General features: G+C 40.8%; 1 protein-coding gene across 1 annotated transcript in view; it reads left to right on the top strand.

Moving 5' to 3' along the window:
* CLRN1 (clarin 1) overlaps nt 1-17,604 on the top strand; it is a 32,716-nt gene continuing 15,112 nt past the window's right edge. Inside the window, exon 1 of the mRNA XM_030216729.1 lies at nt 1-253. Coding sequence (XP_030072589.1) covers nt 1-253 — 253 coding nt within the window. The remainder of the gene's footprint in view (nt 254-17,604) is intronic.

Raw genomic sequence — 17,604 nt, 5'->3', positions numbered from 1 at the left:
ATGCCAAACCAGCAGAAAAAAGTGATATTTTGCATGGCGGGTATGCTAAGCTTTGCCTGCGCTCTGGGTGTCGCAGCAGCCATTGGAACCCAGCTGTGGCTCAGAGGGACAATACTTTGCAAAACGGGAGCCTTACTTGTGAACGCTACGGGAGAAGAGCTGCAGAAGTTTATTGGCAACATTCAGTATGGCCTTTTCCATGGGCAGTGGGTTAGGCAGTGCGGGCTAGGCGGCAGACCTTTCAGGTTTTCATGTAAGTACCAAAAGCGTGGAAATGTTTCATTAATATTGTGAAGGAGTTTTAAGCTAACAGAAGCATGGCTTATACACCTTTTTTTTTTTTTTGGCTCATATAACTTTAAACTTTTTTAACATAAAAATGCTAGCATGTCAACATATAGCAAGCATATTTTGCAAGTGTTTTTGATATGGTCTGCCATGGAAAACAATGTATATGAAGATATGCGATCTGACTGGAACCTTAGCACATAATCTATTTGTATAGGTAACAGTCTCAGCCCTTATACACTGTAATTATCAAAACTGCTACAGGAAATAGTTTTGCAACTAATTGCTTTACACATTATGCAACTACCTGTTAAGGACACCACTCACAGTTTTCTGAAACGTTGCTACCAAGATTTGCTAGGCACACCAACATTTTTCTTACATTTAGGGTGCTCATTTTCAAAACACATAGACTTACAAAGTTACGTGGAGGGGCATTTTTGATACGATGTTTAAATCTGACTTTGGATGTTTTGCTCAAAATGTTCAAAATTCCAGTGGTGAATATAGTGATTTTCCAAAACAGCAAAATGTTTTATCTTTTTGTTTCGAAAATGGCCATTGACTAGACATTGCTGTAGTCAATGCATCTATGTTTTTGGACCATTTAAAAAAAAAAGTGTGAAAAATGCACAAAATCAAGCCATTGGGACGTAGGAGGAGCCATCATTCTTAGTAGACTGGCCACACAGACATCCCAGCAGAGCAGTGGGGCACCCTAGGGGGCACTGCAGTGGATTTCATGTAAAAGGTCCCAGGTACACATCTCACCCTTACCCCTTTATATTGTATGGTGAGCCCTCCAAAGCCCACCAAAAACTTACTGAACCCAACTATACACCACCACAATAGCCCTTATATCTGCAGGTGTCACCTATATGTGGTGCAGTAGGTTTTTGGTGGGCTTTGGGGGGCTGACACTTTCCACCACAAGTGTAACAGAGTGAATTATGGGCCACTTCTCCATAGTGCTCTGCACTGACCTGCTTGCTGCTCTAATAGGACTGGCCATAAGATTTGAAGCTGTCATAGAGGCTGGTATGTACTGTTTCTTTCACAACTTTGGGGGGGATGGGAGGAGCTCAGTGACCACTGAAGGAGTAAGGGGGGTTATTCCTTTATGCCTCCAGTGGTCATCTGGTCATTTAGGGCACTGTTTTGTGGCTTTGCTGTTATTAAAACAGGTGTAGTTCAAAACATTTTAGTTTAAGTCCTGGACATTTTTGTTTTGTTCCATTATTGCAGAAAAATTTTGTGTTAGGAACGTCCAAATCCTGCCCTGAAGAAGCCCCCGCATGCCCCCTTGTGATTTGAACACATTGCGGATACAGCATAGAAAAACGTGTAGAAAATGGGTTTCAAAAATAGTGATTTGAACATTATGGCAAGCACAATGTTTAATTGCTGCTTTATGCCACTTTTTAAATGTTTTTCTCTTTCAAAAATGAGCCCCATAGTAGCCTATGTAACTTTGTAAGTCTACGTGCTTTGAAATGTTTTTGAAAGAGAAAAACATTTAAAACTTATAAAACAATAAGAGGAAACAATCTCCAGTGCTTCAAAACAATCATTTCACATTAAGAAATAAGAAACACCATCATAAAAATCCATATTTTTCAAAGTCTGTGAAAATTAAAATAGTCCTGAATCAGTGAATATGTTGAGACAGTCTTCCCTAACATTGTTCAGGAACATAGGAGCCAGCTCTATGGGTGCTGTGGGTGCTTGAGCACCCCAATATTGAGCATATGTCTCCCCTTTGTCCAAGCATGGGTAATGTGTGATAGGTTCAGTATCCCCAATCATTGTGAAAACTTGGCCCCTATGCTCAGGAACATGAAGACGTAATATCTAGCAAAGGAGTTGTCTAACAGAGGGTGTAGCTAGGGTTACCATATGGCTCCAGAAAAAGGAGGACGGATTGAGCCAGCCGGGTTTTACTTCCATTGCTTTGAAAGCAATGGAAGTAAAACCCGGCTGGCTCAATTGCTTTCCATTGAATGCAATAGAAGTAAAACCCGGCTGGCTCAATCTGTCCTCCTTTTTCTGGAGCCATATGGTAACCCTAGGTGTAGCCAAAAAGAGTTTTTCCTCCCAAACTCATTGTTCCAGTAGGAATGTAAACAGATACTTAGGATTTCCACCATTAGAGGCAGTGCATTCAAATCTGTTGCATAAATATTAATTGTGGGTATCCTGAAAACCTGACTGGCTGGGGTGCCTCCAGGACCAGGTTTGGGAACCACTGGTCCAGTCTTAAGATGACTAATAATAAGTTACTATAAACAATATTCATATTTGAAAGTAATTAGTGGAGACTCTAAGAAAATTACTAGCTAAAGACATATCTACTAAGCATTTTTCCCACATATGAAAAATGGGGGAGAAAAAAAAACTACATTTTGTACATCTGGCTCCAATATAAGCTCTGCTTAATAAAGACTTTTTCTCCATTTCATACCTTCAAAATTCAGCCCTCCACTGAAGAGGTTCTTAAGTCATTCATAGTAACAAAAGATTGTTTTCATGCTATAAATTATTGTCTGTGGGTTTTGAAAAAGCTCTGTCAACTGGTGCCTATAATTATTAAGCCAAACAATATTAAACATCATATAAATTGTTCATTACAACAAGAGAGTAATATGGAAATGGATGTTCTAGATGTCTCTCACACACTCTATGTCTCATACTGTATCACATTCACTATGTGTCACTCAGTCACTCACACACTCTCTTGGTCTCATACAGTCAGTCTCACAGAGAGTCTGTGTCTCACACACACTCTCTCTCTCTTGCACACACTGTATCTGTGTGAAACACACTCTCTCTCACACTGTGTCTCACATACGCACTTGCACACACTCTCATTCTCACACACACTCTCTCTCTCACAGACACACTCACACCCAGACTCACTCTCTCTCTCTCACACACACACACTCGCACATTCACTCTCTCTCTCACACAAAGTCACTCTCACATACACTCTCTCAAACATACACACTCCGAGGAAAACCTTGCTAGCGCCCCGTTTCATTTGTGTCAGAAACGGGCCTTTTTTACTAGTCAGATAGGAAATGACTTCTTAGATTTATTTTAAAAATAGATAAAAGCCTTTCTTCACTTGTAAAGTAAAAGTTTTTCCAGACATGTCTAGGGATAGACAGAAGCGTAAACAGTTTTTATTGTTATGTCTAGAGGTTTTGCACTTGGGAGCTTCATTTCTATTGAAGTTTCCTTGCAAATGTATTGTAAAGTTATAGTCCCTAATTTATGTCTTCATTGAGTCTGCTCTTCTTTCTACATTTATTGCTACTAAGCAGATGTCACCTCAGATTCCAGCCACCCCAAATGAGTGTTTGGTATAGAACAGATATGAGTGTTTTATACATACTTAAAAGGGGATTTTTCCCCTTTCTTTTGTTCTATTCTTTCTTTTTGCTCCCTAAAATTTAAGTCTAGTATTGAGGACTTGAACATTATCCGTTTGTTTATTTCCGTGGTTGATTATATTCATTTTACTTGGTATGTGTACTGATTCTTCTTTTCTGTACAAATATATTGCTTGGTTGTTATGATAATGTGTTGCATAAACAAAACATTTTAAAAGCAATAAATTCAAGTAGAAAAGTAGCCTAGCGGTTAGGTCAGTGGGCTGAGAACCGAGAGAGCTAGGGCTCAAATACTTCTAGTGTTCCTTGTGACCTTGGGCAAGTCATTTAACCCTCCATTGCTTCAGGTAGAAGCTTAGGGGTATGTTTACTAAGGCGCATTATAGGCAAATTAGCATTTTTAACGCGCGTAAATGGTTGATGTGCATTTAAACGCTAATGCGCCCATAGGAAATGTGTAGGTGCATTATCGTTTAAAAATGCTAACACGCCTTAGGAAACATACCTCTTAGTTTGTAAGCCCTTCAGGGACAGAAAAATATCTGGATGCACACGACTTAGATAGCTTTCAGGCGGTGTATAAGAAAATTAATTAAATAAATAACTAAACTCTGCTCTGTGGCCCCATACGGAGGGTTGCTGCAGTGTCTGGTTACAGAGAGGAAAGGGTGGTAGTTTAATTAGGGAAAAAAATTTTTGGGGGGGCTCATGGTGCATCAGCACCCCATGGGAGTGGACAGAGTTGAAATAATCTTAAACTAGGCTGGATTCTAAGATGTGAAGGAAAGACTGAAATAACCTATCCTGAGACAAAATCTCATTAAAGTCTCAGATCAGCTTTAACTACAGCATATATTATTACATAGAATACAAAAGCAGTTAAGAAACATAAAATTCATTGTCTGCCTAATTTCATTCCTGGTGCAAAGCAGTTAAGAAACAGAAGATTCATTAAGTCTGCCCAATTTCATTCCTGGTGCAGTGCCATAGACAAAACACCAAAAAGGAGGAAAAAATCCCCTACGAAAAAATACAAACAAAAAAGAAGTAGGGGAGGACCCATTTAATGCTAACTTCCCCTCATTTCTTTATAAATAAAGATTCTCTAACTTATCCCATGCTTTATTGAATTTTGCTACTTATCCTTATCTCCACTATCTTCATTTATGAGAATGTTAGTCCTGAGTCTACCTCTCAGTAGCCTTGGATGTGGTGGATCGTTCACTTCTCGTTAGCCATCTTCAGAGTCTAGGGATGATAGGTACCAGTTTTGAATCTTATCTGCAAAGGATAAGATTTTATAGTTGCATCAGGGATTTCTATGAGTTCTAAATAGCTGGCTCCCCCCCCCCCCCCCCCCCCCCCCCCACACACACACTTTCAATATCGTTGTGGCCCTTTTGGTGACCATCATCCAGTTGTTGAGTGGTAGTCTGTGCATTCATGCTGATGATATACAGATTGTTTCCTTTCGATGCTTACATACTAGATATGCCAGTGGAATTCTGCATCACAGCCATTGCAGTCTGTCTTCAGAATCACAAACTTGTTCTCAATATCCCCAGATGGAAAACAGTCAGGTTAGGTTACTCAGAGGCATATTTTCAAAGCACTTTGGGAGGCTAAGTTCCATAGGTTTCTATGGAACTTTGGGAGGCTAAGTGCTTTGAAAATATGCCTCTCAGTGGGCCGACCAACTTCAGCTGCTTTTATTCATGGATTGCCACTAGTCTCATGACTTGACCTGCACCCTGAGCTGCATTCTTGGCTCGATGATAACCTTTAAGCCTCAAATTTCTACCACTGTCGCTTCATCATGTATGACACTCAGCAGCATCAGAGCAGTTAAATCAAGATTACACTGTTGGATATCAAGTTTAATTTCATTTGATATACAGTATCATAAGCAAATTCTACCTGAGGAGATGAAAGGAACTACAATATCAACAGGACACAGAGTAAAGTAGATAAATAGAGGAGGAGAGCAGAAAATTTGAGCCGGGAGGATAAGGAAACGTTGTTATGCAGCAGCAAAAGGCCGCAGAACCTACACGCAGCCAAACCGTAAAGAGAGGTCAAGGAGTTAAGTGGTCTCTGACCCAAAGGCATCCTTGAACAAAAATGTTTTAAATCCAGATTGAAATCTTTCAAGGTTATTCTCCAAATGAAGATGAAGCGGTAATGAATTCCAAAGTTGGGATCCATTTATACTAAAAATCTTTATGCAAATGGTGTCAAAGCAGAAGGCAGTTAGAACGAAGGTTTCTGGATGGTGTGTAAGGTATTAGTTGGGAAAGATAGGGAGAATGACCAGAATGCAATATTTTAAAGGTCAAAAGTATAATCTTATACGTAACATGGTGAGAAATGGGAAGGGTGCATCTTTCATTGGTATTTCTGAAACTTGATTACTGTAATGCTGTCTTCAATGGATGCCCATTATCATCCGTTAAATGTCTTGAGCTCATCCAGAGTACTCCAGTCAGGCTACTACTACTACTACTACTATTTAACATTTCTAAAGCACTACTAGGGTTACGCAGCGCTGTACAAGTTAACAATACAAGTTAAATGCAGGCTCCTATATGGACCATGTCTCTGCTGTTCTCAGGGTGCAGCATTGGCTCCCAGTCACATACCACATAAAATGCAAGATTTTGCTTCTTACTCGCCTTGCTTTACGTTCAGACTAGCCCTTGTATTTGGCAAATACCATATATTCCCTCAACGAACCTGTCTCAGGCTGCTTTCTTCTGTTATAATCCCCTGCCTCTCCTCTTGGGTATACGTGTTTTGATCCTTAGGCCTCAATTCATAGGGCATTTATTGTAGACCCTGCATCATATAGTAGCCTTTCGCTACACTTCTTCCATGCTTTCTGTGTATGTTTGCAGATATGATCACCAAAACTGGACACAATATTATAAATGAGGTCTTGCCAATAACTTGTACAGAACTATTGGCTCCTCCTCTTCTTCTTTGGTTTTGCCCCTCCCTAAGTACTGTACCATCCATCTGGCTCTAGCCACCATTTTGTACTACTACTACTACTAATAATAATAATTCCTATAGTGCTACTAGATGTATGCAAAGCTGTACACTAAACATGTAAGAGACAGTCCCTGCTCGACAGAGCTTACAATCTAATCAAGACAGACAAACAGGACAAATAAGGAATTAGGAAATTACATATGGTGGGAATGACAGACATGGGTACTGAACAAGTGAATAGGAGGTAGGAGTTAAATGCAGCCTCAAAAAGGTGGGCTTTTAGCCTAGATTTGAATACAGCCAGAGATGAAGCTTGAAGTACTGACTCAGGAAGTCTATTTCAGGCATATGTGCAGCAAGATAAAAGGAATTGTTTTGCTACTTAGAAGTAATGATCACTCTGAGGTCTCTTTTTCTCCTGATTAATGCAGATCATTATCTCACCCACTACATCTCCCCTCCCTACACACACACACACACACACACTCATTTTCAAAGCACATATGACAGCTTCAGATGTTATGTCCAATCCTATTACAGCGAAAACATTAACATATCAGATTCACTGTCCAATTGTGTTGCACAACAAAAACACTGTGAATCTAAGGTGAGCATACTGGTATGCTAGTGCATTAGTACACTGATTTTATGAAATATGGGAGGAAAAACCTCATACTACTGTGGCCTCACTGCTTTGAGACCAACTCCGCCAGAATTGAACGTTGAAGAACTGATTCTGAGCACGTTTTAAGATAAGTGCTTGCCACTAATTCATAGACTATTGTTTTCCCTTTTTGAAATCGGATGTTTGACAGGAGGTTTTTTTAACCTATGATTACTTTTTGAACTGTGTGCTTTCAGTTTGCTGATATATATATATATATTTTTTTTTTTTTTTTAATTTGTACCCCGCGCTTTCCCACTTATGGCAGGCTCAATGCGGCTTAGGTACTTATTTGTACCTGGGGCAATGGAGGGTTAAGTGACTTGCCCGGAGTCACAAGGAGCTGCCTGTGCCTGCAGTGGGAATCGAACCCAGTTCCCCAGGACCAAAGTCCACCACTCTAACCACTAGGCGACTCCTCCACTAGCAACATTCCATGTAGAAGCCTGCCTTTGCAGCCGCGCAGGCTTCTGTTTCTGTGAGTCTGCAGACTCACAGAAACAGAAGCCTGCGCGGCTGCAAGGGCAGGCTTCTACATGGAATGTTGCTAGTGGAATAGCAACATTAACATTCCATGTAGAATCTCAAATAGTAGCAACAGAATCTCAATAGTAGCAACATTCCATCTAGAATCTCCAATAGTAGCAACATTCCATGTAGAATCTGAAATAGGGAAATGGAACTGGGACTTGATTTGCTGCCTTTCTGTGGGGTTTACATAGTATATACAGGTACTCATTTATACCTGGGGCAATGGAGGGTTAAGTGACTTGCCCAGAGTCACAAGGAGCTGCCTGTGCCTGCAATGGGAATCGAACCCAGTTCCCCAGGACCAAAGTCCACCACTCTAACCACTAGGCGACTCCTCCAGTCCGGTTTGAAGAACCATCTTTAGCCACAGTAGTATGAGGTTTTTCCTCCTGTATTTCATTAAATCAGTGTACTAATGCACCAGCGTACCAGTGTGCTCACCTTAGATTTACAGTGGTGTTTTTGTTGTGCAGTCCTATTAGAGCAACAAGCAAGTCCCTACAGTAGCTTAGTGGTTGGGCCAGTGCACTCTATAGAAGGGGACCCAGGCCCGTATTCCACTCTTGTGGTGGAATGTGTGATCTCTCCAAAACCTAACAAAAAATTACTGTACCCACATACAGATGACAGCTGCAGACATAAGAACTGTTGTAGTGGTGTACAGTTGGGTACACTAGGTTTTTGGTGGGTTTGGGAGGGCACTAGGATGTCTTTGTGGCCAGTCTAAGAATGGTCCAAAAGGATAGACATACTGAGCACAAAAGCATCTAACAAATGGCCGTTTTGGAAAGAAAAAGTTGGACGTTTTTCTGGTTTGAAAATGGCCATGTTCGCTACTGGATTTTTGGACGTTTTCCATAAAATGTCCAATATTGGATTTAGACGTCATATCGAAAATGCCCCTCTTTGTTTGTTACAAAATTGAGAATAGTGTAGTTTTTATTTATTTATTTATTACATTTGTATCCCACATTTTCCCACCTATTGGTAGGTTCAAAGTGGCTTACATAATTTCGGAGAGGTGGTTGTAGGCTCTGGTGTGAACAAATACAGAGTAGGAGTATAATTAAAGAGATTTGGAATGGTTCATCCCCAGCGGATTACTAGGGTGGGTTCATGTGTCGGGGGATAGAAAACTGTTCGTCTTCTAGTTGATTACATTTTGCCAGCTTTATAATACAAACAGTGAAACATCCTTTTATAAAGCAGTGGAAACTTTAAGAAGTGTAACACTAATGCAGCCCATAAGAATATGCAGCCTCTGCATTCAGAACCCTCATGAAATTGTTCAGATACAGTACGTTAACTTATATGCAGGAGCAATGGAAGCTTCACTGATTCCTAAGATCAAGGCAGTTCTTTCAGCTCTAAAGGAATTTATTCTGTATTAGGGATGATACAGCAATGGAGTCGGCTGAAGAACCAGGGAGCATTTTAGTTTCTCTTCATTAAGATAATGGAGCAGCTAGAGTTACCCATTGTAACATAGCTCAGAAACTGAGAACAATGCCGAGTATCATATGATGAATGACAGAATGAAAAAGTGACCTGCCTAACACATCAAGTGGTTTGCCTGCTGTTTGTACATGTACAAAATGTCCTACCAAAGAGTTTTGGCAGTGACTCGGAGCAATATATTTTCTTCAGCCTCCACCACTTTATTTGAGAATTCATAGATACAAATTGTAAAATACTCTTTATCATAGTTCTAAAGTATTTTATGTTGTAAATTTGCATACTTTTCTGTCTTTGTATTTATTTTATGTGTATACCACCTCTAAAAACATGAACACACAGTGAATTACAGAAATACATACATGCAGGCATACAATCCATCAGTATTTCACAAATTTAAAAGTATGTATATGAAATAAGTACAAAATGTTCCATTCATCATCTTCCCAAGAGCAACCTTTCGATACCTAATACAATCAATGGTTCTAAGCCATGCTGACTACTGCAAAGGAATCTACGCGGGCTGCAAAGAACAACTCATAAAAAAAAACTCCAGACCGCCCAAAATACAGCAGCCAGGCTGATATTCAGCAAAACACGCTTCACAAGTGCTAAACCTCTTCCAAAGTTGCATTGGCTCCCAATCAAAGAATGGATCATCTTCAAAATCTGCACCTTAGTCCACAAAATCATATACGGCGTTGTCCCAGGATACATGACAGACCTTATTGATCTACCAATAAGAAACAAAGCCAGACTATCAAGATCCTCCTTAAACCTACAGTACCCAAATAGCAAAGGACTGAAATACAAAACAACTTATGCATCCGGCTTCTCCTACATAAGCGCACACCTATGGAATGGCCTCCCAAAAGCCCTGAAAACAATCCACGACCACCAGAACTTCAGGAAATCACTAAAAACCATCCTCTTCAAAAAGGCCTACCCCAACGACCCCACGTAAACCTCTTCACCCAGCAACACAGCATAACTTTGATCGTACTGGACAACACGCAATCTTCATCCTTCCCGACCCTCCACATATACCTCATACAATCACATTTCAACCTTGTACTTGTTATCAACCGACTGGGCAAATGCCTTTGACGGTACTATGTAAGCCACATTGAGCCTGCAAATAGGTGGGAAAATGTGGGGTACAAATGCAACAAATAAATAAATAAATGAGGACTACTATCTAGTACCAGACCTATAAACCTTCAAGAGCCTATTTACTAACTGTGGTAAAGTTTTGCAGTTCCTATGTAATTCCATAATTAATGCAGAAATCAGCACACACAAACTGCTAAGCACTAACTATACTGTTAGAACAGCAACTGCGTTCATTGTTAACATGCATTAATTGCTCCTATAACAGCTATTGCAGCTTAGTAAATTGGCCCCTTAAAAGCTAACACCAACAGATAAAATATAAATCAGATTTAGGGTCCTGTTTACTAAGGTGCGCTAGCATTTTTAGCGTGCGCTAAACGCTAGAGATGCCCATATATTCCTATGAGTGTCCCTAGCATTAGTGCATGCTAAAAGCGGGCCCTTAATCCTTTCCATAAACCTGTCAGGTGTATAAACAGAGGTTGCCTTTGTTTCAGACTACAGACTCTGATTTTATAAGTCTCTGTCCTTCATTCCACTCTATACGCCACTTGAATTCTCGACATCCAGAATCTTGGAAGTGGCTAAGCCAAAGAGCTTTGAAAAGCATTAAACATAAATATCACCTCATGAATATCATTTGTATAAAATCAGTGAAAACGGGTGACCTTCTAGATTTAGTATTAAGCTACTGTGTGCTAATTGCAAAGTCAGTCCACTCTCATTCCCTACCCAAGTCTACCTCATGCAGTATTTGTCAAGCCAGTGTAGTACCATTTGCACAGCTGTACACTAATAGTATGCGCTAACCCCCCCCCCCCCCCCCGATTCTATATATTGTGACTGGAGTTTTGCACGCAAATCAGGTCATATTCTGATTAGCACACACAACTTATCTTTAGCCAATCAGTGCCAATAATTGCCACTTAAGAAGCAATTATTGACACTGACTGCTATTAGAATTTACGTGCGCAACTTTCTAAGCATATTCTATAAAGTGAAGCGTGTTATAAGATGCAGATTAGAAAAGGGGGCGTAGCCATGGGCTTGGAATGGGCGTAAATACCGGTGACTAAATTTAGTCATGTTTATGGGTGCTAGGCGTATTCTATAAACCACACCTAACTTTAGGTATAGTATAGAATATGCCTGGGCGTATTTTTTTCTGCACTGATTTTTATGGCGCCATATATCAAATCTAGCCCTAAGTGCACTTTAGTGAAGGGCTCCTTACTTTGTAACTAGAATGTCACCTTTATCATTCTTTCCATTTTTCTTACTTAAAAGAACAGGCATAACCACAGTTTAACAGTCCATCTTGGAACAGTTTTTTTTTTGTTTGTTTGGTTTTTTTCATATAAACCAGTGACAAGCTTTGAAGAGTTCTTTTTTATTTATTTTTCAATTTTGTTTTTACTTTTTATGTTTGGTTGGTTGGTTGGTTGGTTTGTTTGTTTACTTATTTACTTACTGTTTCTAGATCATTTAAATTCTGGTGTAGTACTAGGTTGTCAGTCATGCAGGGAAGTCTTCTGCTCTAAACCTAAATGTGAAGCAGCAGGCACCTAGGGTAACTTAATACTAAAGCAGAGTCTGTTGGGCAGACTGGATGGACCGTACAGGTCTTTATCTGCCGTCATTTACTATGTATGTATGTTACTATGTCAGCCTGTAAATATGTGAATTCTGCTGCACACCTTGTCCATGAACTCTGAGAGGACAAGAAGAGGAGGCTCTACAGATGATTTTCATAGGAAGACAGCTGATAATTCAAATTTAAAAACCAACAAATTGTTGCGTATATTACTGCATTTGATAAATTAATTTCTTTTAGTTTTTGTGAGGTAAATATTTAGCCAGCCGCGGTCAGCCTGTTTTTAGCTGCCACCAGCATTATGCCAGGATATTTAATTCTGGGTCATGTCTAGGCACCAGCATTGAATTCCTGTTTTATACAACTGGCTATTTAAAACTGATTAAGTGGGATATCCAGCACTTAACCACCATAGGAAATCCAGATAAAGATAGGACTGTGTTTTATGCAGTTGATTAGACCGGTTAACTTAGAGGCCCTTTTGCTAAGCTGCGGTAAAGGGGCCCTGGCTTGCAGCAGCGACCGTTTTTGCTGCACACGAAGGCCCCTGCTACCGCAGTGGGTGAAAATAAGCAAACATCAAATGGCTGTGCGGTAAGTTTGCACTTGCCTTGCGGCCATTTCAGGGGGAGAACTTACCACCACCCTCAGAGGTGGCGGTAAGGGCTCCCGTGCTAACCTGGTGGTAACCCCCTGCGGAAATATTTTTCCTAGTGCTCGAAATGGTACGCGCTGGGGATGGAACTACCGCTGGCACCTGCGTTGGGCTGGCAGTAGTTCTGGGTTGCATCGTGGCAACTCCTTAGTAAAAGGGACCCTCAGGCACTTAAGTGCTAAATATCTGGACTTAACCACTTCTGCAGACTTTACCTCTGGAGTGCCCACAAAATAAGCGATTTTCAGTTTCACAGTTAGTGCTGATATTCAGTGACACTAGCCCTGGGCAAGCAACTTAACTGGTCAGGAGCCCTCCTATGTGGGTTTTTTTTTTAAATGTTATTGTTCAGAGAGACGCCCTTCTGATATGCAAACCTAGCAGAATACATTTGATTAAGATGGAAGGGGATATCGGAAAAATTCCAATCCTGTTTCATTAGTAATGATTCCACCACCCTTTCTCTGTCCTATCAAATATCTTGTAGTTGTTTTCCTTTAGACCTCGTTATAGTATTGTACACTGCTTTGGTTTTCTACTAAGAAAGGTGGTATAATCAAAATCAATGTAGGCATTATTTCTACTGACTGACCTTGTATGGCGGCAACTCTATAAGTGGGCACCCCCATTTAGGCATTCCAGTACTGTGCAATGAAAGCCTATTTTATAACAATATCTGGGCATCCAGATTCAGTTATAGAATGCTAGCGGAACCCGCTTTCAGTTAAGTTACGTGTGTAAGTGGGAGACATGACTGTGTCTCGCCCATGTGTACACCCTCCTGGCATTTATATGCCATGCCACTATGCTTAGGCACCCTGTTGGCAGTTTTACTGGTAAGTGGTATAGTCTGTACATATTATGCCTGCAAGGGACACATAAATACGGATGCCCAGTAGGTCATAGTAATGACAAGACTGCTGAGGATCAGAGGTGATCTCAGATGTAGTCAGAATGTGTGTTTGAGATTGTCTCTGATCCTCAGCAATCTTGTCATTACTATGACCTACCGCAGAGCTGGTACAAGGGCACTTCTCTAACTGGGCGCCCTTGTACCACCTCCCCTCCCCCTCTCCCCACCAATTAACTTTCATGCCCCTTGAACGTCTAACAATCATGATCTCCCTCCCCCCCCCCCCCTCCCAACACACTGGATGAATGGGTAATTTGATTTTTATGTCTTTGACTTTGTGTAGCTGTCAGGACCTACTGCTTTACTTTGATTGCAGCTACTCTTTGGTGCCCCCAGAAGCTGCTGCCAAGTCCTGCCCGTTGGTAAGGCCAGCCCTGACTTGCTGTTGCTGAAGTGAGGTAGACGTCTTCCAAGGAGAATTCTCATAGAACTACCTCTCCCCATTACAAATCAGCCCTTCGGGAGATCTCTCCCTTGCATATCACACATCTGTAATTTCCCCTCTGTGAAATATACTGACAGCAGGCTGTCACTCAGAAGTATAAGTGCACTTTTAGGGTAGCACTGGAATAGACACAGAGAGCTTGATGGATAACCTGACAGTTGTGTAATGTTTATGCCTGACTGGAGGTTCCCAGCTGAGGGATATCATCGTGTGTCGTCCATGTCTCCATAAGTGCACAAATAAAGGGTTGTATATTGTCATATCTCATAAATGACTTGGTAAGTTGTTTCCATTATATACGATGGATGTCTTTGTGTCAGCAACATATTTCTCTGGACTGTAGTGTGTCAGTGGAAAACAGACTTTGCAAACTAGGTTAGATGATTAAATTCAGCATTTGCTCCCATTAAATATTCCCTAGTGACTAATAGATCTCTTTGGTTATTAAAAAAAGAAAAGAATATGTTCAGCCAGAAATGCCTGTTGTGCTAGGTGGGGAAAGCCTTCTGCTTCACTTACCCCAGCTGACTGCCATTAGTTTCTGGGTCATCTGTTCCTTTTCTAAAGGTCACTGGCGTTCATACCCAACACACACATTCATTCATTAAAAAGAAAAAGTGTTTCCTTTCTTTCAGGACAACAGCGCAGTTGCATTCCATTTTTCCTGATATGTCACCTATAAAATTTTAATGGGATTGCAACTATAAATGTGCTTTCCAAGGCAAATTGCCAATAAAATTCAGTTATGCACACTAGGATGTGGTCTTCGTAAATTAAGCAGCAGCATCAGAGTCACTTCAAATCTCATAACGCTGCCCTTTGTAACCTACACTAGCAGTGGCAACGAAATGTGGACTGCATTGCTTTTGTGACAGTATTCCTGGCAATGGGCATTACGATAAGGTATATGCTCACAATAATAATGGGGGAAACAATTTTCAGTCATTTGCTAGGTGAGCTGGCCTGTCTGAAACGTGCTGTCCTGTGTCCAGCTTAAGGCCACATGGCTGCCTGTACTGCTCATGCTTTTAGCCTACTTAAAAAGAGGCATTTCTGTGGACACATTAAGGGGGCTGTACTAAAATTTGTTAAAATCTGGATTTAACACATTCTAACCCAGGACTTTCCCACGCACTAAGCCCAGATTTAAAGCGGCACTTGTTTTGATTTGCAGATTGTGCTATTAGCACGTGAGACCAGCAAAAATTTAGGGAAGGGAAGTGGGACTTGATATACCACCTTTCTGAAGTTTTTGCAACTACATTCAAAGCAGTTTACATATATTCAGGTACTTATTTTTTGTACCAGGGGCAATGGAGGGTTAAGTGACTTGCCCAGAGTCACAAGGAGCTGCAGTGGAAATCGAACTCAGTTCCCCAGGATCAAAGTCCACTGCACTAACCACTAGGCTACTCCTCCACTAGCAACATTCCATGTAGAATCTCAAATAGGCTGGGATTCTGGAATCTTGCTATTCTTTGGGGTTCTGCATGGAATGTTGCTACTTTTAAAGATTCTGTATGGAATCTTGTTAATGGGACTTGATATACCACCTTTCTATGGTTTTTGCAACTATATTCAAAGCGGTTTACATATATTGAGGTACTTATTTTGTACCAGGGGCAATGGAGGGTTAAGTGACTTGCCCAGAGTCACAAGGAGCTGCAGTGGGAATCGAACTCAGTTCCCCAGGATCAAAGTCCACTGCTCTAACCACTAGGCCACTCCTCTAGGCACTAAGAGCTCCCGTATTAACTATGTAAGGGCAGATTTGTGGAATCATCTCTCTCTAGTTATTCTTGGAAATTTCAGTTTAAGAAACTTTTTACTTTGTGATGGGCTTTATGGAGGATTGAGCTTTGATTTATTTATTTGGATTTTGCTAGCACTTTTTTCAGTAGTAGCTCTAGGTGAGTTACATTCAGGTACACTGGATATTTCTCTGTCCCAGGGGGGGCTCACAATCTAAGTTTGTACCTGAGGCAATGGAGGGTTAAGTGACTTGCCCAAGATCACAAGGAGCAGCAGCGGGATTTGAACCGGCCACCTCTGGATTGCAAGACCTGCTCTAACCACTAGGCCACTCCTCCACTCCAACAGCTCTTCCTGCAGTACATAGTATACAGTATTGATTTAGATGAAAGTTTTGTATTGTTTGCTATGTTTTATATCTTATAACAAGCTTTGTTATTAAAGTGGGATATAAATCCAATAAATAATGTGCTAACTGGTTAATACAAACATGCCCATTCCCATGCTCATGCCATGACCCCTCCCAAAAAATATTTGAAAAAAATAGATACTGTACAGTTTAGCATGCAAAATCAGGCAAAATACTGCAAAACACTTTAACATGTTGATGCAGTAACTTTTTCTCATGCACTAACCACACTTTAATGGCTTAGCACCCTTTAGTAAAAGGGTCCCTTAGGTCAGGAAAGTGAATCGACATTTGTGCATTCAGTTGCCAAGTGTACATGTGCTGTTTCACTCCAGCTTGGCTTACCACACAAGGAACACAAAATATGGATAACTTTAGCTTATCTGTTTTGCAGCTGATATTTTTAAAAGGGAAATGACACAGATGGTTTATCTGTGACAGCTTTAATACATGTGGGCTAAATTACAGACAACCCTGGTCAATGTGTAGCCATGGGTGAGCCATGACCCTCCCCCTCCTCACTTTCTGATCAAGTTCACCTTCTCAGCAGCAGCAGTAAGGGCCAATCAAAGCAGAACTGGTCACAGTGAAAGTACCCATACTGCTTTGTGTTTTGTGTTAATGTCACAGTTCAACAAAAAAATTAGTCCTGGCAATGCCACTGATATGGTCTTTTCAGGGCTATTCACCCCTGAGTGTTCCAAATGAAAGATAATGCAATATGAATGATTATCTTAATATCCCACTGTTCGCTACCAGGAAATCTAATTTAAAAAGAACAAGAGTTGGGTTTTTACAAAAAAAAAAAAAAAAAGCTTTGCTGCTCCACCAGATAAATTGAACAGGCTTTTTGCTGAAAATTAATGCAGGCTAAATGTGGTCAGCAATTAAGCAATGCTGTTGTTCCATTTTCAAATATATTGCTAATATGCTACTTGCAGTACATGGACTGACACTGTGTAGATTTTCTTTTGTATTTTTCTTTGCATTAATTAGTGCTTTTATTTTTAGCCAGGAGCAGGACAGTAGTAGAGCAGAACACTCATATGCCTATCATCATATTTGATGGGATGCCTTTCTTGTTCACTGACCCACTGTAAAGAAGTCCTGCTCTCACCTGATGGGAAACAGGATACCGGGCTAAATGGCTCATTGGTCTGACCCAGTATGTCTACTCTTATGTATACAGTCAGGCATTAACATGTTAGAACATGGTATTGTAACCCCCCCCCCCCCCCCCCCCACTGTTGTATGGAGTTACTGAGAGGATAGATCCCTGGTAGAAGGACACTGGGGGGGGGGGGGGGAGAGAGTGTCCTGGAGGTCCCTAGGTGGTGAAGGGATGGGCTAGGAAATAAAATGCAGCAAGATGATCCAGAAAGATGATGGGTGACATGTTGGG

Source organism: Microcaecilia unicolor, chromosome 10 (assembly GCF_901765095.1).
Source record: "Microcaecilia unicolor chromosome 10, aMicUni1.1, whole genome shotgun sequence".
NCBI lineage: Eukaryota > Metazoa > Chordata > Amphibia > Gymnophiona > Siphonopidae > Microcaecilia > Microcaecilia unicolor.
This window is presented reverse-complemented; position numbering and strand designations above follow the sequence as displayed.